This window comes from Ovis aries, chromosome 8, assembly GCF_016772045.2.
Source record: "Ovis aries strain OAR_USU_Benz2616 breed Rambouillet chromosome 8, ARS-UI_Ramb_v3.0, whole genome shotgun sequence".
Classification (NCBI taxonomy): domain Eukaryota; kingdom Metazoa; phylum Chordata; class Mammalia; order Artiodactyla; family Bovidae; genus Ovis; species Ovis aries.
Genome location: NC_056061.1, coordinates 68,902,237 through 68,927,826, shown reverse-complemented (window position 1 = coordinate 68,927,826; position 25,590 = coordinate 68,902,237). Strand labels below are relative to the sequence as shown.

Genomic DNA, 25,590 nt, shown 5'->3' with positions numbered 1-25,590 from the left:
TGAAATGCACACTTTCTAAAAATCTAAATATTTGCTATTTTTAAAATTATAAATATTAATCAGTGACAATTACATTATTTATATAATGATGACTGGGATGGAGGTCAGAAAAAAAATCCCAATCTATAAAGTAACCAAGGAAGAAGTAACATGCTTAAATGACTCTTACGGTGTTGGAAGTATTTTCTTAATAAATCCTGATTTCACATATAAGTCCTTAAAAAGGTACATAGAGATTTCTTGGAAGTGACATCCCCCAAAATATGCATCTTAGTTCAAACTAAATTAACAGATTCAGTGGGTAAAGAATCCGCCTGCAATGCAGGAGATGAAAGAGACACAGGTTTGATCCCTGGGTCGGGAAGATCCCCTGGAGGAAGAAATGGCAAGTCCAGTATTCTTGCATGGAGAATCCCATGGACAGAGGAGCATGGTAGGCCATGGTCCATGGGATTGCAAAGAGTCAGACACGACTAAAGCGACTGAGCATGTGCTTACTACTGTAACATATCAACTTTTATATTCATATGATAATTGTAATATCCAAGTTCTTATGCCAACAGTAGAATGCAATGAACATAAAATCTGTATCATCTGCCATAATAACACTGAATGACCTAAAATAAATTCCTTCCGAAGGCCAAACTATCATTGAATTCACAGATGAACAAAGAAGCACCTTTTAACTAACCTCGACCTTCTTCACTTTTCATAAAATGAGTCATTTAAATTTCACTTTTAATTTAGCTACTCACTTGTTTTGTTCCCAAATACACTTCAACACCATGTTGGATATTTCTCCTTAGTAATATCCTTCCAAATGACACTGACAGAAACCCCTAAATCACAGTAACTGAAGTATATGGTTCAGAATGAAGTGCCAGTGGTTTACATGTTTTTGTCAGAGCAAAGTTAAGTCTACTCTTGATTGTTCATTCCAGAACTGCAGTCCTATACTGTCCTTGCAGTTGAAAGCAAATGGGTCATTCCTGCCCTCTTCCCCATCATCAGATAAATATGCAGCTCGTAACACAATCACACACACACTCACACTACTTCCAACATTTTTAAAAATTAATTATAAGTCAGCTGCCCATAAAAAGTGCTGAAATTTATTTCAGACATGCAAGGAATGATTGGGGAATTAACCACCATGCCAAATTGTTTGTGCAGAGGTTCTTTCCCCCCGTCCCCACCAAAAAAGTGCAAATCAAGAGTTATTCACCACAGCATGAAAAGGACTTGACCCACCATTACTGGCTTTGAAGATGGAAGGGAGCCATGAGCGAAAGAACACGGGCAGCCCCTTGAAGCCAGAAAAGACAAGAAAACTGATTCTCCCCTAGGGCTTTCAGGAGGAATGGAGGCCTGCCAACACCCTGATTTCAGCACAGTGAGAACTATGTCGGACTTCTGACCTCCAGGACTGTAAGGTATAAATTTGTGGTTGTTTCAAGCCATCCAAAATGTTCACTTGGAAGGACTGTTGCTGAAGCTGAAGCTCCAATACTTCGGCCACCTGATGTGACGAGCCAACTCACTGGAAAGACTCTGATGCTGGGAAAAATTGAAGACAAAAGGAGAAGGAGGCGGCAAAGGATGAGATGGTTAGAGAGCATCACTGACTCAATGGACATGAACTTGAACAAACTCTGGGAGACAGCTGAGGACAGAGGAGGCTGGCGTGCTGCAGTTCTTGGGGTTGCAAAGAATCAGAAATGACTGACATTGCACACATGCAATGTGATACAGCAGCAATAGGAAATGAACACTTCTACTTATCTACAACATTTCTTCGTCATTCATCCTTGCCAGTGAGTCACAAACTTGGAAATATCAAATCAGAAGTAATGATATCAACACAAAGCAGGGAGCGCAAAGCTATAGCTATCTAAGCTTCTAGCCCCCTTTGGGCAAAATATACTTGCCCAAGGAGATCAGTAGCTATTAACAAAGCCCACACAAACTGGATCAAAAGAATGAAATTTGGCCTCAGAGCCTCTTTTTATCTTTCAAGGGACAAATAACTAGGAAAAAAACAAACACAGAAGAGAGTGCAAAGAAGACACAGATCACAATCGAAGCAGTTTCTGCAGGTATTGGCTGAGCTCCTAAACCAGACACTGACAGTGAACATGCAACCGCAGGGAAGAGTCATTGACACACGAGTTCTTTCAATACAGTTACACCCAGGAGAAGAGCGAGCTCAGCTTTTGGCGGCAGAATCTTAAATACTTGAAACCATGAAGTGAGCTTTGCCATAACTCAAGTGAATTCTTCAGCAGAGCCAAGACATTCCCAAGCTACCAACTCCAGTGTCCAGATCCTCCATCCCTCTCTCGATGTAGAACTATCCACCCTCCTATTTGCATCCTAAAGATTTTTGAAAGATTTAGGTTCTTATATCACAAGTCCTGCACACACAACATCTCCAAACCTTACCCAATGCCTTCAAAGTCATGCCTAGTTATCTCTATTAAACAGTGTGAAGTAACCTACTTCGCAAGGCCATTTGGCACACGTGCCTACAGTCACCCCCTACTCATTGGCGCCCTCTGCCTGGGGATTCTCCTCCAGCCCAGTACCCCATCAGTTTTCATATCAGCTGGTACCCTCTCTTTCATGAAGACAGATTTTCCCCCTCTATCCAGCTCTCTACTCCACCCCCACCTTCTGTTTTTTGAGTTTTTGTGGGGTTTTTTTCTTCTTGGTTGTGCTGTGTCTTCGTTGCTGCGCATGGGCTTTCTCTAGCTGTGGAGAGAGGGGGCTACTCTCTAGTCTTGGTGCACAGACTTCTCGGTGCAGTGACTTCTCTCGTTGCAGAACAGAGGATCTAGGCACGCAGACTTCGGCAGCTGCAGCACACTGGCCTCACTGCTCCTCGGCATGTGGAATCCTCCTACACCAGGGATCGAACCCATGTCCCCTGCACCCACCAAGTGGATTTCCATACACACTATCGCCAGGGAAGTCCCACTCTCACCTTGTGAATTCACATTGCATTTTGTTCATTACTTATAACAAAACAATTGGGGGATTTTGAAAATTAGTAATATTATGAAAGTGTTAGTCACTCAGCCATGTCCAGCTCTTTGTGACCCCATGGACTGCAGCCCACCAATTTCCTCTGTGCATGGAATTCTCCAGGCAAAAATACTGGAGTCAGTTGTCATTCCCTTCTCCAGGAGATCTTCCCAACCCAGGGATCGAACCCGGGTCTCCCGCATTGCAGGCAGATTATTTCCATCTGAGCCACCAAGAAATCCCTAATATATATACATATACATGGCCTATACACACACACACACACACACACACACACACACACACACATTATATATCCATGCCTATGTTGATCTCCCCTCCTAATGAGACTCTTAATTCCCTGACGGAAGAAATTTTCTTATTCCCTGGCCTCTCTCACTAAGTTCCTTACACACCATAAATTACAATAAGAAATCACCCAATATATCCTTAGGGGAAAGAGAGAAGTCTTGATCATTAAGAAGAAATTAAGAGTTAGCCATGTAAGAAAATTTCTTTAACAGGGGTAATTCAATTCCAACAGAATTATAATGTTTGGGGTGAGGGGAGCTTTGTTTTGTTCTGTTTGCTTGCGTTAAGCAGGGGAATATTCTAATGGGAACTGTTGTAATAAGTAGTTTGTATCTCTGCCCATCTGCTTATTCCAAGCACACAATCAAATTCCTACCAGCTGACTTACAGCCTAGAAGCTGTCCTGAAAGAGGAGATGTAAGACCAACTGGAAAGCAAGCAAGTAATAACAGGAGGAGCAGAATGAAACCAGGCCCACTCACCTCTCAACCATTTCACATCACAATAGTCCTGGGAAGGCCAGGCTCTCAATGCACTGCTTTTCAAATGAATCTGTCCCAAGTGTGTAACAGTAATAGCTACAAGATCTTGTGACAGTTCACCATACTAATGGATATGTGTGCATAAACAAATAACTAAGAGCAGGGGCACTTCCATCTCCAATGGATGGAAGTAAAGATGGACTGACTAGAAGGCAATCTTTTCCTAACTTCTGACTCCAAAGCCCAGAAAACGCACAGAAAAGAAAATAAGCACAAAGCATAGTTCTGGATGATACTGGGTTTCATATCATAATATTTTGTCTCTCTGTCTTTAAATCAAAGTAGTAAATTATCATGTGCTACTCTTAAATCGTTATGCGTTATTTTTAAATTCTCCTGAAAACATAAAATTCAAAGTGCTAAGTACTAAGAAATGATTCAAAATCATATTTCAAAGACCAAACCAATACAATATCAAACTTTAAAATCAAGCTACTAACAAAGTAGACATACCTATAAGTAACTCTTCACTATATTTCTATTCTGAGCAACTTGCACACAGTAGGTCCTCAAATGCACCTTTATTTCAAAGTGTTACAGTGCAAACTCAGCTTCATAAGTCATCATCTATCCTAAGGATCTAATGATCCATTCACCTAACTGAAATCAACTTTCCCATCATATAAAGAATAACCTTTTATCTTTTTTGTTTTTTTCTCTGCCTTGCTTCAAACACTATCCAGGTGTAAATGCAGACCTATTCTCCATATCTTGGCAAAGCTTACTTTGAACAAGCAGTTTCTCATGACCTTTAAGTCTGTTTTCAACAATGAAATCATTTGGCACTACATCCTATTCAGTTATTAATCACAAACAACAAAGGAAGAACTTTCACATGAAAAATGTAAAACCTATGTGCGCCAACATTCACTATGGGTCACTCTGGGTCACGTTCGCAACTAAGGTCATTGAAGCCCTTGGAATGACCTCAGCCTTTTAGAATACATTCAACATTGTGCTGGCGAGGAAACAGCCCAGTTCTGTGACTTCTAGATAAGTACTCCTCAAGGTCTGCACGGGAAAGAGGGTGTGCTGACAGACAGTGGCTGGGTGATGGGTAGACGGGAGGGTGTCGGGAGGGGCAGAGATTCAGGTGCCTTTGTGTATGCTGAGCACCTCCCCTCCCTGGGTAGGCTCTTTCTAGGGGGAAAATTTGTACCCCATCTAGGGTACCCACACCAGGACCTCAGTATTCTGACTCCACCCATTTAAAGAAACAGAGTCATTGCTTTCTGAGCAAATTTGACTTTTTAAAAATCAGCTCCAGTGAGTTGATTTTTTTTTAATTAATGAAGCTAATATTTTACTCCTTTTCTCTGTTTCCATTACTATTACTATCCCTATTATTAATTTGGACTTTGTTTTTATACTTTAAATTTTAGTAAGGCAGTGGCAGCATAATGAAAAAAAAAAAAACATATATATATATATATATATATATCCCTGGAATCAAGTTGAGCCTCTAATTTAAAAGGCACTTCTTTCTTTATCACCTGTCCCTTTAAGGATCCGTAAATAAACTCATCTGGTTTTCCCCTCAATTCCTTGATGCTTTTAACTCAAACACAGCCCTCCAGACTAAGCCTGAAATGGAAATAAATATTGCCCCACCTGCAGCAAAGGAGATGCAGACATAGAGCACAGACTTGTAGACACAGCGGAGCAAGGAGAGGGTGGGACGAATTGAGAGGGCAGCATGGAAACATGTACAGTACCATATGTAAAATAGATGGCCAGTGGGATTTGCTGTGTGACTCAGGGAGCTCACACCAGTGCTCTGTAACAACCCAGAGGCGTGAGATGGGGTGGGACATATGTATACCTATGGCTGTATACCTATGGCTGATGTTTGGCAGAAACCAACACAATATTATAAAGCAAATATTTCCAAACTAAAAATTAATAAATTAAAAAAATATATATTGCCCTGCCTAAGCCAGGACAGATGCAGCTCTTCTTCAGAGAACCAGGGTGGTGGGCCTGGTTGGGCCCATTGAGCAGAGGGAGCAAACACCTGTCCAGCCACACAAGCTCTAAATGATCCAAGCTGCTACTCTGTGTTTTGTGCGGAATGCTGGCCATAACTTAATGTACTGGAAACTTGTAAAGAATGTATGTAAAGTTTTACATAACAAAAAGTTTTAATTTTTACAAGTAAAAGTATGTATGTTGGTTGACAAGAAAAAAAAATTTTGTTGTTGCTAAGTCACTAAGTCACCTCTGACTCTTTCTTTGACCCCATGGACTGTGTAGCCCACCAGGCTCCTCTGTCCATGGAATTTTCCAGATAAGAATACTGGAGTGGGTTGCCATTGCCTCCTCCAGGGAATCTTCACAATCCAAGGATTAAACCTGTGTCTCCTGCATTGGCAAGTGGATTCTTTCCTGCTGAGCCACCAGGCTGTATATATATATATATATATATATTGCCCTGCCTGTCAAACTAGCAGAGCTGCAGCTAAAGACATTAATAATTAGCTCAAATTCAAGAACAAAATTCAGAGGATAGTAGATGAGGATTTTTTTTTTCTTTCTAACCTTAGTCTCCCTCTATATGGAGAAAGCCACAAACTGAAAACCAGCAAGCCCTGGAGTCACTCCATGGTGTGCAGGCAGTGGCAGAAAGTCACATTAGGCAGGGACACTGAAAGCCAACCTACTGTGGCTTTAATCTCACCATGTAGTCCAGAGACTCTTTCCTGGCAGTAGCATAACTAGAATTTTTTCTTGTCCAATTGTGTCTTCAGTCACTGAAACTAAACTCATCTACCTCCTACACAGTCGGGTCTTTCAAAGATTTCTATTTTCCTGGTCTGTTTTTTCTCTTCTTCCACCAAGGTCAAAGGAAAAGTTGTCTAACATCTTAGTCCACTTTACCCCAGAAGCAGCCCATGAGATAAGGATTCTAGTATAAGTAGTTTATTTTGGAGACAACCCCAGGAAACACTGGTAGGGAGTGACGAATTGAGTCAAAGAAAAAGGAGCCAACAAAAGAGTTGTTTCAATTATCAGTGAATCTTAATTCAACAGGGAACTTGGGAGAACCCGTATAAAATGCTCATCTCAAAGGGATCTGACCTGAGATTTACAAGAGAGCTAGGGACTTATACTATAGCAGTCACTGGCTGTGAGTTGCTGGGGGCTGGCACTTCCTACCAAACCTGGGGATGAGCTTTTCCAGAAAAGTGAAAGAATGCAGGTGCCTGAACTGGCAACCCCCCTGTGCAACAAAGTGTTGGAAGCAGGGGTTGCGAGATGGGCACCCACGGCCTCTGCTACAGCTAGGATCCCGATTGTTTCCAAAACCAGAGGCAACCACATTAGATGACACATATCACAGAATACAAGGTTGAGTGCTTTTCCACCAAAATATCCTTCAAAAAAAGAGGATGCCACCTTATATTTAAATCCAGAAAGTTCTCATATTATGGGACACTGTCAATTACTGTGTCTTAATCTGAAACAGTAAAGGACTATTTGGGTAAAACACAGTAATCTGAAAGGACCTCAACAATGTTCAACTTGGATGCTATTAAAGGTCAAGCAAAGAAACTTGATGCAAACTTGCTTATTGAGGGTATGACTTTTCAACTTCATATGGTAGATGGCAAAACAGCTCAAAAAACAAAAGTGTGGGGGGAAAGGGGATGTCAGGATGGATAAGCCAGAATCCTCAGATATGACAACACAAATAAAGAAACATAGGCAGTGCTTGTCTCGACTAGTAGTTACAAGAACTGAAAACAAAACAATATGTGGTACTAACAGTTGCATACTGGCTGGATCTCAGAAATGCTGACATAATTATACACAACTGATGGCATTTAACTTAACACAGTCCTTCTGGGGAGTGATATTTAGTCATACAAGTCAGAAACCCTAAAACTAAACCTCTTGTCCCAGAAATTCTGTTTCTAGGAACTTATCAGAAACAAGTTAACTGAAATGAAGAATGGTAGCAAAAAACAATAACAGTAATAACAAATATTTATATAGCACACATTAGAGCAGAGCCCAGTTGTTCTAAATGTTTTATTTCAGGGTTTTCGACTGAGAGCCAGTCTGCCTTCTAGGACACACTGGACAATGTCTGGAGACACTTTTGTTTATCACAACTAGTGGGTAGTGGCCAGAGATGCTGTTAAACATCTACAGAGTACCAGACAGCCCCCCCCCCCCGGCAAAGAATTTCTGTGTATTTGTGTGCGCAGTCACTCAGTTGTGTCCAGCTGTTTGTGACCCTTAGTCTGTAGTCCACCAGGCACCTCCGTCCATAGAGTTTTTTAGGCAAGAATACTGGAGTGGGTTGCCATTTCCTCCTCCAGAGGATCTTCTCGACCCAAGAATCAAACTTGCGTTTCCTATGTCTCCTGCACTGCAGGAGGACTCTTTACCACCGAGCCATCAGGGAACCTCCAGCAAAAATGTACCTGGCCCACAACGGCAATAGTGCCATGGTTGATAAACCCTGCTTTATATCTACTCACTTATATAATCCACAAGACAATCCTATAGTACTTTCATCATCTTCATTTTACAGATCAATGAAGATTATTTTTCAATGTAGTTACCCATAATGTCGAAAAGCTAGTAATAAAATAAATACCAAAAAAACAGGGAGTTAAATAAATTACATAAAGCTACCCAATGGAAACATGAAAATTACTTACGAAATATTATAAAACTAAAATAACCAAAACAAAGAGTTAGAAGAGTTATGTAATTACAATCATTTTTAAGATATGAACACAAAGACTAAATGGGAAAATAAGACCTGAAAGGTACTAATGTATTAAGATGGCAGATATAAGAATATTTTTCTTTTCTAACATTCTTTCATATTTCTGTGATTTATAAAAGAAAAATTACTCAAAAATGTAGGTAAGAAATCTGGAATTTTCTTTAAAGAATAAAAGTGTTTATGAAATAAGACATTATCTTTTTTTTAACAACACAAAAATTAATAGGCTAAAAAGATAGTTAATATCAAGACATTTAGGAAGAAGGATTTCCATGGAATAGCACCAAATATTAGTTCTTTAAATTCTGAAGTCATAATATTTCTGTTCAGCGTAAGAATAAAGAAGCTAGCTTTTATATCTCTTTCTCTTCCCTGGTAACTCAGTTGGTAAAGAATCTGCCTGCAGTACAGGAGACCCAGGTTCAGTCCCTGGGTCAGGAAAATCCCCTGGAGAAGGAAATGGCAAACCACTCCAGTATCCTTGCCTAGAAAATCCCATGGACAGAGGAGCCTGGCAGGCTGCAGTCCATGGGGTTGCAAAGAGTTGGGCATGACCGAGAGACTAACACACGCACACTGTACCTATTTTATGGCTCACTATTACCTAAAGGGACTTCCCTGGTGGCTCAGACAGTCAAAATATGACTGCAATGCAGGAGACCTGGGTTCAATTCTTGGGTCGGAAAGATCACCTAAAGAGAATGGGCAAAAAGAATCAAATTTCAATTCAGCTAAGTTTGAGTCATTTAGCATCTCTAATCAGAGAAGGCAATGGCACCCCACTCCAGTACTCTTGCCTGGAAAATCCCATGGATGGAGGAGCCTGGTAGGCTACAGTCCATGGGGTCGCTAAGACTCAGACATGACTGAGCAACTTCACTATCACTTTTCACTTTCATGCATTGGAGAAGAAAATGGCAACCCACTCCAGTGTTCTTGCCTGGAGAATCCCAAGGACGGGGGAGCCTGGTGGGCTGCCATCTATGGGGTCCCACAGAGTCGGACACAACTGAAGCAACTTAGCAGCAGCAGCAGCAGCATCTCTAATACATAAGTGAAAGTGGAAGTGTTAGTTGCTCGGTCCTCTCTGATTCTTTGTGACCCCATGAACTGTAACCAGGCTCCTCTGTCTATGAAATTCTCCAGGCAAGAATACTGGAGTGAAAAAAAAAAAAAAAAAAGAATACTGGAGTGGGTTGTCATGCCCTCCTCCAGGGGATCTTCCCAACCCAGGGACCAAATCCCCGTCACCTGCATTGGCAAACACAATTCTTTACTTCTAAGCCACATGGGAAGCCCGTAATACTAGTCTTATTAGTAATAGTAACATTATTATTGTTGCCATTACTAGCAACATGTATTTAATGCTTCCTTCATGGGTTACTATGTAATCTAACCTCTATAACATCCATATGATGTAAATGCTTCTATGGTTCCCATTTTTCAGCAGAGTTCACAGACATTAAAAATTAAGGAACTTTCCCAGGGTATACAGAGGTAGTAAATGGAGGTACCTGGACTGAAATTCAGGTAATCTAACTCCTCTGAAACCCAACTGCTCCAATCAAAATATAGGTGTGCTTGGGACAAGGTGGGGGTGGACTGACCGTATCTGATACATGGGATGTAAACCTGCCTTTTGAAGTACATATCCTGGGACCTCCCTGGCAGTCCAATGGTTACAACTTTAGCTTCCGATGCAGGGAGTGCGGGTACGATCCCTGGCTAGGGAGGTAAGATCCCTCATGCCTTGTGGTCAAAAAATCAAAACATAGGACAGAAACAATATTGTAACAAATTCAATAAAGACTTTAGAAAATGGCTCACATAAAAAAAAAAAGAAAAAGAAATATATTTCCTAAATTTTCTGAGTAGACCTACCTAACAATGAGTTAACCAACAGGATCTCACATTTTAAATAATTTTAAATCACTAAAATTAATTTTTATTATTTCAGATTTAAATACCATAAATAATTATTTTTAAAATCAATCAATATTGACAAATAATTATTTGTGAGGATGCAAAGGAGAAAAAAAAATTAGGCTTTCAGAGTTTTCATAAGAAGTCCTACAACCAACGATTCTCACTTGAGGGGATTTCATTTGATCCTAGACCCCTATTGGGATATTCTCCCTCTCACAGATCTGAAGATTAATAAGTCTATCTATCTCCTTTCAATAGGAAAATGGATACCTAAGACTAAGGAAGAAGGGATATCTGTTTAAACAATTTAAGCATCTGTTTCTAGAACGCTGAAGAGGAATGGATAGGAAAGTTAAATATAAAACACTATTTGTAGATATTAAATTATTGGGCTTACACATCTCTAGTCACCTCACCTCCCCAGAGTATTTATTACAAAATGAAGTGGCTGAAAACAAAGTGCTGTGATCTTCTGAGATCCCTGAAGCAAAGATTAACTTAACAAACAACAGGGATCAGGACACTAATAACATATCATCATGGGAAACGAGGGGAACTTGGCATGAACCAAAATACAGGCTTCTGCCCAGGCTGAGCCACTATCAGCTCAAAGCAGGCTACAGGTTGGTGTGAGGAAGGAGCAGGAACAACTGATCTTTACATTCCACACCTACAGAAACCTCCAAATTCCACACCTGTGAGCTGCCTTAGTCACAGGCTACAACCTCAGGAAGGAAAATGGCAGGTGAGGAAAGCAGAAAACCTTTGTGAATAGAGCTGAGATTTCTTCCCACCATATGTACATGTCTGACAAACTGAGTAAATATTATAAAAAAAATACAGCCTTCTTTACATGTCGAGATTTCACTATGTAAAGAATCCTGATGTGTCTTTCTTAGTTAGCTGAGTGTCTTTAACCATCAGCAGTAACTGAAATGAAGACACCACCACCAACAGCAATAATAGCAAATATTTAGAAAGAACTTACAGAAGCAGTAATCAGCTCAGTTCAGTCCAGTGGCTCAGTCGTGTCCGACTCTGCGACCCCATGAATTGCAGCACGCCACGCCTCCCTGTCCATCACCAACTCCTGGAGTTTACCCAAATTCATGTCCATCGAGTTGGTAATAGATGGCTCAAAAAGCTTTCTATCAGGGGTTTACGACCAGGAGCAATCATTCCCCATAGGAGATTTTTGACAATGTCTGCAGATATTCTGGGGAGACTGTAGACATTAGTTGGTGAGCTTCCCTGGAGAAGGCAATGGCACCCCACTCCAGTACTCTTGCCTGGAAAATCCCATGGATGGAGGAGCCTGGAAGGCTGCAGTCCCTGGGATCACTAAGAGTCGGACACGACTGAGTGACTTCACTTTCACTTTTCACTTTCATGCATTGGAGAAGGAAATGGCAACCCACTCCAGTGTTCTTGTCTGGAGAATCCCCGGGACATGGGAGCATGGTGGGCCACCGTCTATGGGGTCGCACAGAGTCGGACACAACTGAAGCGACTTAGCAGCAGCAGCAGCAGGTGAGCTTCCCAGGTGGAACTAATGATAAAGAATCTGCCTGCCAATGCAGGAGATGTAAGAGATGCAAGTTGGATCTCTGGGTCTGGAAGATTCCCTGGAGGACAAAATGGCATCCCACTCCAGTATTCTTGCCTGAGAAATCCCATGGACAGAGAAGCCTGGAGAGCTTTAGCCCATGGGGTCAAAAAGAGTTGGACCTGACTGAACATCTGAGCGCCAGGGCTGACAAATACATTTGCTCACCATTATTCCTTCCGATCATTTGGACATTATTCTGACTGGTGGGTGCCCAGGCCATCAGTTCAGTTCAGTTCAGTAGCTCAGTCGTGTCCAATCCAGGTCACAACAGTTGTTACATACTTTTTTAGTAGTATACCTCTACCTGCTGCTGCTGAGTCACTTCAGTCATGTCCGACTCTGTGCGACCCCATAGACGTCAGCCCACCAGGCTCCCCCATCCCTGGGATTCTCCAGGCAAGAACACTGGAGTGGGTTCCCATTTCCTTCTCCAAAGCATGAAAGTGAAAAGTAAAAGTGAAAATGAAGTCGCTCGGTCGCGTCTGAGTCTTAGCAGCCCCATAGACTCTTCTGTACTGACTCTTCCGGACTGCAGGCTCTTCCGTACATGGGATTTTCCAAGCAAGAGTACTGGAGTGGGATGTCATTGCCTTCTCCAACCTCTACCTGAATACACTATAAATTGTTAAAACAAGCCTCATACCTAACAACACCTGAGAGGTCAATAAATATTTTCATTAATACAGAGTGCTTCAGATATATTAACTGAATGTCAGCCTTTGAAAATAACCTTCCCCTTTTCCAGGTCCCCAAAAACCAATGACACCTGAAAAATCTATTGTATAATCTAATTATCATAGGAATTGGCCCACTTGCTTTGTAAATATACTTGCAACTATGGCTGCATGCAAGAATTCAAACACAAAAGCCTAACTTAAAGAAAAACTTGGTAGAAGTTATACGTAGTATTTCATCTGTCAATCTACAAACTTTTAATAACCCTTAGGGAGGCCTTTAGTTAATGCTATTTAATAATGACTTAATGAATAATAATATATCATTATTGTTCACTAATTATGACATAGTAAGGGCTTCCCTCATGACCCAGATGGTAAAGAATCTCCCTGCAGTTCAGGAGACCTGGATTCAATCCCTAGGTCCTGGAGGAGGGCATGGTAACCCATTCTAGTCAGTATTCTTGTCTGGAAAATGCCATGGACAGAGGAGCCTGGCAGGCTACAGTCCATGGGATCACAAAGAGTTGGACATGACTGAGCAACTAAGCACACACAAATATTACATAGTAATAAAATATATCAACAACAGAGGGAAGGGAACACAGAGAGGGGTATATGGGAATGCCCTGTACCATCTTTGCATTTAATTTCTATAACTGTAAAACTATCCTAAAATAAAATTTGCTTCAAACAAGGTAAAAATACAAATAACAAAGTTACAGTATATTTTTCTGGGCAAGAAAAATTTTAAAAAGCTAATTCTCATATATCCATATTACATTTCACTCTCACATGCTGTTGATTTACAAAACCAATGAAACATGGTCGAGAATTATCCAGGTGGCTTCTGACTGTGCTGCTGTATTCCACACGCACACCTGCTCTCCAAACACTTCCAACTGGGATTCTATCTCATTCAATGGAGAGAAAAAAAAAAAAAAGAGAGCAACTAAAATGTGCCAGGAGCTGTGCTAGGTCTGAGGATTCAAAGACAGGAACAAGCCCAGCCTCTAACCTCAAAGTCCGGAGTTGGGGTTCTCAAACAGGCAAAATCACTTGCGGAGATTTTTAAATGTGATAGATCACACTTTCAAAAACACTGATCTATAACATCTGTAAATGGAAATCAAGAAGAAAAACAAATACCATGGAAAGATAGGTAATTATTATTTCTAAATTTTAATAAGTCATCAAACCAAAATATAAATTCGTATGTTCAAATTATGTTTAAAAGCCACTTACTTTATGTGTGTTGATTTGGAAAGCAGTGTGCCCTCAGCACATTTATATCACAAATATAGAGTTTATATATAATCTATAATAATATCTTGGGGCTTCCCTGGTGGTTCAAATGGTAAAGAATCCGCCTGCAATGTGGGAGATCCAGGTTCAGTGAACAGAGGAGCCTGGCAGGCCACAGTCCATGGCACTGCAAAGAGCCAGACATAACTGAGCACTCACACACATGTAAGATCTTGCCTATTAGAAATATATGTTGAGCTAAACACAGTGCAGTAGGTGGCTCAGTGGTAAAGAAAAGAAATCCACCTGCCAGTTCAGGAGACGTGAGTTCAATCTGGAAGATCTCCTGGAGGAGGAAATGGCAACCCGCTCCAGTATTCTTGCCTGGAAAATCCCATGGGCAGAGAGCCTGGTGGGCTATAGTCCATGGGGTCACAGAGAGTCAGACACGACTTAGTGACTAAGCGTGATAACATCTGACATAAACGCTGGGACAGATGAACACTCTAAGGATTGCTGACTTTGATCCTGGTGGAGAAGCTGTGGGAAAAGCAGAGGGGAGGGTAGCCAACCCACACCTGGAAGGCAGGAAAGGATTCCTAGAAAAGATTTACTTGACCAGCCATGAAGTAAATTGGTTTTACTCCAATAGCAGAATGAACTTGAGGGACTTCCCTGCTGCTGCTGCTGCTAAGTCGCTTCAGTCATGTCCGACTCTGTGCGACCCCATAGACGGCAGCCCACCAGGCTTCCCCGTCCCTGGGATTCTCCAGGACAAGAACACTGGAGTGGCTTGCCATTGCCTTCTCCAGTGCGTGAAAGGGAAAAGTGAAAGTGAAGTCGCTCAGTCGTGTCCGACTCTTAGCGACCCCATGGACTGCAGCCTACCAGTCTCCTCCACCATGGGATTTTCCAGGCAAGAGTACAGGAGTAGGGTGCCATTGCCTAGTGGTCCGGTATTTAAGAATCTGCCTGCCAATGCAGGGGACACAGGTTCAATCCCTGGGCAGGGAAGATTCCACATGGCGTGGGGCAAGTGGGCCCCTGTGCTGCAACTACTAAGCCTGCGCTCTAGAGCCTGTGCAATTAGAAGCCCACACACTGCAACTGGAGAGTAACCCCTGCTTGCCGCACTGCAGAAAGCCTGTGTGCAGTGACAAAAATTCAGTGTAGCCAAAAATAAATAAACAAATAAATATATTTTTTAAAAATAAAATAAATAGTTGTAGGAAGGGATAAAAAAAGAAAGAAAGAATGAACTTGAGGACACACTGCTCAGAGCAGGGAAGGCTCCGTACCAAGAATATTTACAGCTTCCGAAAGCAAGTGAACACTGGCTGCTAAGTACCGACCCTCTGCAGCTGGAAACCAGTAACACAGATTAGCCTAAGTCACGCCATCCAGGGTCAGAGAAGGGGCCTTTGTTCATTTGAATTCAAGTGGCTTCCCTGGTAGTTCAGAGGGTAAAGAATCTGCCTACAAAGCAAGAGAGCTGGCTTTGATCCCTGGGTCGGGAAGATCCCCTGGAGAAGGGAATGGCTACCCACTCCAGTCTTCTTGCCGGGAGAATTCCATGGACAGAGGAGCTTGGAGAGCTACAGTCCGCGGAATCCCAAAGACTCAGACACAGCTGAGGGACTAACACTAACCCAGACAAAATATGCAAAGAGGACTTTAGAGCCTGAAAGGATGCTGCAGAAAACCATCCTGCCTCCTCTCACTTGCATGGTCGTCTCACTTCGAGAGCTTCTTCACGTGCTAATAGCTTTCTCAATTTAGCCTACTTGAATAGCAAAATATTTGCATCATACGGACTCTTGTTGCTTGGCTTTGACATGTCTTTGCTCTTTTTTTTTTTTTTTTTTTTTTTTTTTTTGTCTTCTCTAGGATCAGCCTGCCAATAGGCCTGTCTCATGATTGTCAGTGTTTCCATTTTTAGCAGCCCTCAGGCCCCCTACCTTTCAAATTTACTTTCAAACTGAATATCTAAGTCTGAATTAAGGAAACAATCACTAAAATGAGTGCCTAAGACCCATAAGGAAAGCTAAGCACTGAAGAATTGATGCTTTTGCACTGTGGTTTTGGAGAAAACTCTTGAGAGTCCTTTGGACTGCAAAGAGATCAAACCAGTCAATCCTCACAGAAATCAGTCCTGACTATTCATTGGAAGGACTGATGCTGAAGCTGAAGATCCAATCCTTTGGCCACCTGATGCAAAGAATTGACTGCTTGGAAAAGACTCTGATGCTGGGAAAGACTGAGGGCAGGAGGAGAAGGGGAAGACAGAGGATGAGATGGTTGGATGGCATCACCAACTCCATGGACATGAGTTTGAGCAAGTTCCGGGAGTTGGTGATGGACAGGGAAGCCTGGAGTCCATGGGGTCGCAAAGAGTTAGACACGACTGAGCTACTGAACTGAACAGAAGACACTTCACTGATGTCCCCATCTGGTTCATCAGTGATGAAGCATTCTCCCCATCACTTCATTCTCCCCATCACTTCACAGTGATGTCCCCACTGATGTCCCTCAACATTTATGTGCAGCCTGCAGGGCACACAGCGGTCCTGGAATGCCAGTCAGCAGAATCATTTAGTTCAAAACCTGACTTAAAACACCCAGTGAGACTTCCCTGGTGGTCTAGAGGCTAAGACTCTGAGCTCTCGATGCAGGGGGCCCAGGTTCAATCCCTGGTCAGGGAACCAGATCCTGCATGTCACAACGAATATCCCACACATTGCAACTAAGACCTGGTGCAGTCAAATAAATAAATTAATCAAACAAACAAACGAAAGCACTCAGCAATTATAACAGGACTCAGAAAACAGCAGGTCTCCATAAGTATTCTCTGAATCATTTATTTTGGGGTCTTTTTTTTTTTCTTATCTCTCATTCTTAACCATGTGTAGCTGGGTTGAGGTTGACAGAAAACTGAGCACTACTCTAGGTAAGAACCAATGATGAGAAAAATAAAATTGGAAAGTTACAGGAAAATCAATGCTTACCTTCTTCCTAACACAAACCCAATATGATAAGACTTCTTCGGCATGAAACACCAGACAAATATAACCTACTGACTGACAAATTACGGGAAGTAAATGTCAATTCTTTATTACAGTAATCAAGAAGGAGATTTACCTTCAACACCATTCTTTTTTTATTTAGATTTTATTACTTTGAGAAATTCTGCAGCATAAGACCTAGCAACAAATTCAGTAAATACACAGGACTTTTTTAAGGGTGCTCAGTTAATTCAGCCACAGACAAATTCTCAACATAAAGCATAGGCTTTTTCTTGTAACAGCAGAAGAAATGGATAGGAAGTAGCTGGTTGGATAAGAAGGATCCAGTGGGACACAGAGGAAAGTGAGAACAGCTTTCTCAACCCACTTGCAAAATATCCATAACTCCTTAGCGTAAAGTCCATTACAATGAAATCCACCATGATTTTTTAAATGAATGTGAGTAAAGATGGACTGTAATCTTTATTTTAAAGAATCCACATGGTTAGGTATAAAATATAGTAAGTATTTCATTTCACGATTTTTTTCCTTCTCCAAATGTCCCATAAATCAGTGGACCTGCAAATACACACAAACTTTAATTTTCCTTTGCCTGCTGTAATACTAGTTATTCAGAGTCCGACAATAAATATTTGTTAACAACTAACTAAACAGTTATCAGAGTACTGTCAGATATCAGACTGCATGGGTAGGTCAGGGTTATCTAGGGAGAAAATGTATCTGACGGGGAAATATATTTCTTCCGTCAAACACAATCCAGGAGCTTCTAACACCAGAAAGAGAGTTATTGCCTGAAAGTCAAAGCAGAAATTAAAAGCACAGAATCCAGGAGTCAAACTAGAAAACAGGCCAAGTCAAAAGCCTGGAGACTCGCTATGGCAGCAGGTACCTAGCTAGTGGCCGGAGGGCTGGGCCAGAAGTCTGTATTGGTGCGTCAAGAGGAGCTGTTTCTCAGAAGGTCATGTGAATAGCTATCAGATGAGGCACTCCCACTGATGATACATGAAGACTTTGTGCAAGATACCTATCTCAAAACTTCAGTGTAGCTCAGCCTCTAACAGTATCCCGATCAATGGCATTAAATTGAAATCTATCACGCTTCCAGACCATCACAACAGTTTTCCTCTATTTGGAGAAATAGTCCTCTCTACAGACTATACAAAGCTTTCTCTATAATAGGCACCAAATGGCAAACAGATCACACAGCACAGACTCACATGGGAAGCTGTATACCCTTTCCCTTTGCTTGCCTTGCTTGCCTGCAAACAATACAAACCTTTCTGAACAAATGAAAGTGAACTTTGAAACTAGCAAAACATTTTAGGCACCCTGCCACAGACACTCTCCAAGCAACAGCAGGCCGTTTGCCAGCCTGTATAGGTTGAAATTTCTTGCCACGTACTGGATCTGTGGTTAAATGAGCCCAGCAGAGAATTACAGCTTTGATGCTTTGATGTGAAAAATCACTAACAGATCTTGATCGAAGGATGAGAAAAAACTGGTAAATTTTCAGTATGATGGTGCATGTGGGGCCTCACTGAAGCCAATATTACCTTCATTTAGCGTCTAAACTGTATTTTTTTCCATTAACTTAAAAAGCTCTACTATAATCTTTCCTGCAACTTACCAAGCAATGTGCAAGGGATCTTACATGCATACACTTTAAAATTTTTTTTTCATTATATATTTTTATTTTTGGCTCTCCTGGGTCTTCACTGCTGCTTGAGCTTGTCTCCTGTTTCGGTGAACGGGGGCTACTCTCTAGTTGTGGCCCTTGTGCTTCAACGGTGGTGGCTTCTCCTTTTGCAGACCGCAGGCTCTCGGGCTCACAGGCTTCGGTAGCTGTGTCTCCCAGGCTGTAGAGCACAGGCTCAGTGGCTGTGGTACACAGGCTTAGTTGCTCGGAGGCATGTGGGATCTTCCCAGATCAGGGGTCAAACCCATGTCTCTTGTATTGGCAGGAGGATTCTTTACTACTGAGTCACCAGGGAAGCCCTTACACGCATACACTTTTTTTTAAAGACTTAGAACAGCTCCACTATCTCCATTTTGCAAAAAAGGAAACTAAGACTCGATATGCAACATAGCTGGGATTCAACCATGCAATTCCAAGTCCAGATCCTTTCTGATAACTCTAACATGTTCCACAAACTACACAGAACATGGGCTATTCTAAAAATAATCCTGGGATTCACCATTGCTACGAAAATAAGTTATCAGGATGTGAAAATGTAATAAAATAGCAAAGGCACTTAAATAATTACCAGTCTCAAGGGCTCCTAAATAATTATCAGCCTCAGCACAGATTGGGATGATGACAGCTTCCACAGCTGAAAGAGAGCAAGAAAACACGGAGCCCAAGTCCAAAGACACAAACTTCTGTCCCAGAGACCCAGAAATCAGGTTTGTCTTTTAGACTGGAAGTTAAGCATCTTAAAACTCAAAATTCAAGTAAGTCATTCAAAATTTGCCATTTTGGATTAATTTCCTTTGAAATCAGTAGAGGTTTAAAAGTTCAGAGATCCAAACAGCATGGGGGTGGGGGTGGGGAGGAGCAATGTATAAAAAGGCAATTCATTGAAGAATTTGTCCAAAGAGCCAAAAAATATATGCAGAGTTCAATTTCACATGCAAAAAAGCACACACAATGCAAGTCCAAACAAATATATACTAGTTTTCATCTCTCTCTCTTTTGTAGATGGCAGTTTAACAATGAAAGCATATCTTCCCCAGAAATTGCCCAAATGAACTAAATTATATGTACACAGGTCATTACTGTTAATATTTTTTTAATGGGATACACTATGGCCAGAAGGTTTCAACTTCAGTTTAAAAAAGAAAAACTCTGCTTGTAGGAATTTAGACCTAAAAGTATACACTTGTATAGTCACCAAAAAAGAGTTGTGGCAGGGCAAACAAAACAACAATGATATGGAGGGGGAGAGGAACTGGAAATTTGCCAGTTTGTATAATTTTAATTCTGCATTGAATTTTTTAAGAAGGGACCTGATTATTTAAATATATCACTAAAAATTAGATTTAGTATCAAAAATGTACTTCAATAAACAAAGTGAGATAGTGAAAGTCACTCAATTGTGTCCAACTCTTTGTGAACCCATGGACTAGCCTGCCAGGCTCCTCTGTCCATGGGATTCTCCAGGCAAGAACACTGGAGTGGGTTGCCATTTCCTTCTCCAGAGGATCTTTCCTACCCAGGGAGTGAACCCAGGTCTCCTGCATTGCAGGCAGATTCTTTACCGTCTGAGACAATGCTTCATTAAGCATTAATGCTTCTTAATGTAGCATTGAAAGTAACCCCACAGAGAGGGCCACACTAATTCCCATCCAGCTCAAAATCCAAGTTTCAATACTTTCTGGTTTAAACAGAAAGTTTCTAAGCTGTGTTCCTTTAGCCCTGGACTAAAATTGCACTTTGTCACAAAGGTAGGTCTGGGCTATGACTCATCTTCCTCTCCCAAACAATGAAAGTTCTAGTTCAGTGGGAAAAAACTACTTGAGCTGCCAGTTCATTGAACTGTTCAAATCAAGGTCAAAATATTGCAGCAGGGTAAGGGAGTCACCAAGCCCAAATCCCATCTAATTCCCACACCAGTCTATCAGTGGCCCTCCAACTAAATCCTAAATTTGCCGACAATTAGAGTAGGAAGCACCTGGTGCCCTTTAACTAGGGTCAAAGAACCGTAGTGAAACATGAAACCAGGACCCATGTTATAATCATACCTTTCAAGTAATGCCAAGGAAAACCACAACTAAAAAGATGACAGAGTGCACAGCATCAGCTTAAATACATTGTAAGTACCATTTTAAGCCTAAATACATTTTAAGTGCCATACCAACACAATATTTGATTTTCCATTCCTATATTGTAGGTAGCAGGCAAAGTTTATTTTCAATTGACTATATTTTTATAATTTTTACAGAACTTACTATTCCTTTTATTTACCTGGAACTGTTACTACAGCTTGCAAGTTGCTTTGAAACATGTTACCTAATTATTCGTGACCAAAATCACCTGGGGGATGCTACTGATTGGGGACCCGTCTCAGAAGTTCAGTGACTTACACATTGACGCCACAGGCAACTGAGACGTGGATCCCCTCCCTCAAACAACTCTTCATTACCATGTTAATTATACTTCTCATTCCCCCCCAAAGTTCTTCAGTTTCAAACAACTCACTCCATCTACCCTTAACCCAACTGAACAATTATTTTTCTCTCAAGCCTCGGCAAATTACATTCCCCTAACCACTAACTCATTTTCTTTATAAACATTAAGATCAGCTAAAATTTCACAAGCCCTGAGAAACTCCCTCAGACAAACCTCACTGCACTCTGACCACTCTAAATACTCATACAGCCTTTATATTCATACAGCCAATGGGTGGGTCAGGCAGCCACTAATTCCTGGCAAAGATAATCACACTTCTTCCTTTCAAACTAACCCTGGGACCCAGAACCTCCCTGTAGTGTCCACAACAGGCCCCACCTCCACATTCAGACAGACACAGGCACCCCAGCCCCTGATCAAATTCTTATTCCAAAGTTCTCCACTTGCCTTGCTTCATGAGGACACTACCATCTAGGACCTCTGTCTCTTCAGAGCGGTCTGTTCAGTGCACCCCGAGCTGGCCTATTCCCCAGCGAGCTCTTCCAAGAGCTTCTTCCCAATGACAGCCATCTTCAGACAGACCATAGTCTCTTGTAACACTCTTCTCCATCAGCTCAAACCAGAAAGCAGGAGGTCTGATCCTCCTGTAGCCTCCTCCAGCTTAGAGGAATCTGTTCACCCACCCATTCCTCAAGCGGAACCTGAGACTCCCCTGCCAACAGGCATGGGCTGAGTGCAGAAGGAAAGCATAAGCTTCCTTCCTGTCCTTCTTCTGGAGCTTTCAGTCTAACAAGGACCCATACACTTCCCCCATATGCTTCCATCTTGAATCCCCATCAGAATCACTTGGGCAGCTTTTGAACAGTTACAGTCAGGGCCTCAGTCTAATTATACCAAGATCCCCGGCGTGGGGCTCCAGCACGCTGGTGATTCTAACGTGCAGCCAAGGTTGAGAATATGTGAACCCATTCAAAATGACTGACTCAGAGTTCTGTCAGCCTGAAGAGAAGGCAGGAAGGATGGCAAGAAAAGCGAGGCCTCCCAGAAGTGGCTTCCTGGGCAGACCTAAATCATCTGTGCGTTGGTAGATGCCTGCAACTCCGAGTAAGTTTTTATTTCACACCTTCAAGCCTTTTTTTAAAAACTTATTCTCCTTCAATTAGATTATTTGTTAACATTTGGGCATTTGTACACAGACATCAAGATTAAGAAAAGGCAAAGAAATATTTTAAATATTTTAAAATGTAATGATTCTATACCAGAGAGAGAGTGATACAGATAATCAGATTTCAACTTACTGAGAAGCAAATGCACTAAATTAGAGTTGCACATTTTAGAAGATAACACAGGGCAAAAGGATGGGCAGTTTCAAAAATAACACTGAAAGGCTTATTTTCAACAAATATATATTTCAATTTATTCCATTTTATTACTTGTTTTATTACTCCCTTTAGGTTCTGCAGAAGTCATGTGAAACCTCAACCCCAGTAACATCAACAGTTTAATGCAAAACACTTATGGTTTCACTCTTTCCACCTTACTTGAGGTCTGTATATAAAGGATTCACCCCAAAGTTTAATCTATTATGGAGACTGCTTGAAGATCAAAAATAGCCACATATTGCAATGGAATGTGCCACCCATAAACATGTACTTTTTTATACCTTTATTTACAAGATCACTAAAGAGAGCTATCCTGTAGATATAAGAAAATAGTAAATTAATAACAGCCAATAAGAAAAGAATCTAGGTCCTTGCAAATCATATACACACTAATCTTCTATTTTTATTAAAATAATGTGCCCTAAAATGTATTTTTTTTAAAAATGCTTTTTACTTTCCTAAAGCCTTTGGACTGACCACAGAGTAGGAAATAATGCTGTATGAATGAATGAGAATTCATGTTTAAAGCTGAAGTCTACCCGTATAAAAGTTTGCTTATTATTTAAAAGTTTATTTGAATTTTTTACTTCTAATTATCTTCCTATTTCTGAGACCCTTGGTAGCAAGACATTACTGCACAGACTAGCAGACAATGAAGATTATTCACGCTGGGAAAAGGAAGAGAATTAAGTGAAAGTCAAGATATATATTTGTAGCCTTTCAATGCTGCTCTTGTACCTGAGGTTTTAATTCAGGTTTCTGACAGATATTTTAATTTTCTGTTGAGACCACACGGTTCTTTAAATAAGAGAGAAAAGTAACAGCCAACAAAGTGAATTATACCATGCTGATCTCTTATTACACTTGGCCAAGAAGCCAAATTTGCTAAGAAAACATGGGCTGCTCCAATCATTCTAGTTGAGAATTCATTCCAGGGAGAGGATGCCTACCAGCATTTACCACCACATTCACATGGAGTTAGGGAGGAAAACTTAAGAGGGAAAGAGTAATTCCAAAAGAAAGAAAACCATTTTTTAAAAATTCTGACCAGTCTAAAAGTTGTTCCATACTAACAACATTCAAGCATGATATGTAAGGTCAAGTATTACACATCACTTGAGTTTTTTATTTTTTTTCCCATCAAGTTTCTTTGATCTATATGGACATCAGAACTAATCAAAAAATCTAGGTCCCCCTGGAAGTAAACTCCAGCAACAGAAAAGTGCATGACCACATCTAACATGAAGTTCCGAGTCTGAGTTCTTCTGCACAAGACTGCCTAAACACAAAACCCCTCCATTTACAATCTGCCCAAAAGTACGTCTGATTCTCCCCTTAATCAGCTCTGAACCACTTTTAAAAGTAAAATACATTTTTAGTCAGCACAGTAAATCAAGTACAATAGTACACTATCCCTACGCAACAGCGCAAAGGAAACTTTCTCTATAGGACAGAAATAAGCTAGTTTGAAAATATATGAAACATGTTGTCACAACAAATATATGGCTCCTTATGTACTTTTTTCCAAGAAGCCAAGAACTGGAAAATCATCGCATTCTGAAGAAAAGATGAAACCCCACAATGCTGGTCTCGACTCCTCAGACTCTACAACAGATGCGACATCAGGAAGAACATGCCGGGGTGTTCCCATCCCCAACTTGGTCCTGCCTCCAGCAGCTCTGTTACTTAACACACTGGGTTCAGTAAGTGACTGAGAGAGCCCCGTCTTGGCTGACATCCTCTTTTCAAAACCTCAGCGGAGGGAGGGCAGGGAGTCAGGCAGGCAAGCTGACAAACTTACCTGGTAAATGCTTGCCAGACTGGCGAGCTACGTGTCCTGGCACATCAAATCTGTACTTTTTCCAACGAAACGCAGTGGCCGCCGGGCCGCTCATCACCTACATTTGCTTAAGTGACGAGGAAAAAGATGCAGAGGAAGTGGATTTTAACAGAAGCAGCCTGCGAACTGCACACTGGGATGTCCTGTTTCGCCGTGGCTTTTATTTTTCCCATGAGAGGATCTGACTAAAACCTAGCTGAATCTCTTCTAAATACCAGACAGGATGTTACACTTCGCAGTTAGTGAAAATTCCTTAGGTCATTTTCTGTCACTGTTCTTTTAATTGTCACAACGCAGGGCCTTTGAATGTTTCTGATCCACTACAAAGAGATTGTAACTTTGCTTCCTGTTTTTGACAGCGTCAGCTGATAAGGACACCTCCACCCACCTCCTTACCCACATGTATATAAATAGAGGTGTTTGCCCTGGGTATACAACTGGACTGAAGAGTTTGGTTATATATTAACTCTACTTCAAAGCATAAATTGAACTTGTTATTTCACTTCAATATGCATATACACCTTGGGAAAAATGGAACTCAAAAGAATTTCTTAATTCCTTAGAGATTGCTATTATGGAAAAAAATACATTCAACCACACAGAATCATAAGATCAGAGGTAACAGTTTTGACTCATATTTTCCAGCCTGTTCTATCTTGTGTATTTGCCTTGCTCTTTTATTATCACGGAACACAGATGTCAGGTGCCTCAGTGATAAAGAATCAATGCTGGAGTCACAAGTTCAATCCCAGGGTCGGGAAGATCCCAGGGAGAAGAAAATGGCAGCCCACTCTAGTATTCTTGCCCAGAAAATCCCATGGACAGAGGAGCCTGATGGGCTACAGTCCATGGGGTTGCAAAAGAGCTGGACACGACTTAGCAACGCAACAACAGCAACATACAGATGTCATCCACACACATTCAACAGCAAGGAAAACCATGACCCATACTGCCTCATGGGCTTTTTATTCCTGTTTAACTCTTTTTTTTCTCTCCTGCTTCAAAACAAAAACTTTCAACTTATAAATAAAGATTTTCATAACTTAGGTTCTCTTGTCAGGATACACACAGATTTAAATCAGAAGACATCTCTCTTCCTGCTACTGGCTGAGATACAGTCAGTCCTGGCCCCACTCTCCTCTT

General features: G+C 41.3%; 1 protein-coding gene across 22 annotated transcripts in view; it reads right to left on the bottom strand.

Moving 5' to 3' along the window:
• UTRN (utrophin) overlaps nucleotides 1-25,590 on the bottom strand; it is a 555,518-nt gene that overhangs the window by 467,340 nt on the left and 62,588 nt on the right. For 9 of the 22 annotated variants that reach the window (XM_060419775.1, XM_042253573.2, XM_042253579.2 and 6 more), the window contains exon 1: nucleotides 24,409-24,524. The exons of the other annotated variants lie outside the window; for them this stretch is intronic. In XM_060419775.1, the coding sequence (XP_060275758.1) occupies nucleotides 24,409-24,502 (94 nt within the window). In that variant the 5' untranslated portion in view covers nucleotides 24,503-24,524. Of the gene's footprint in view, nucleotides 1-24,408; nucleotides 24,525-25,590 lie in introns of those variants that run through there. 22 annotated transcript variants of the gene reach the window in all.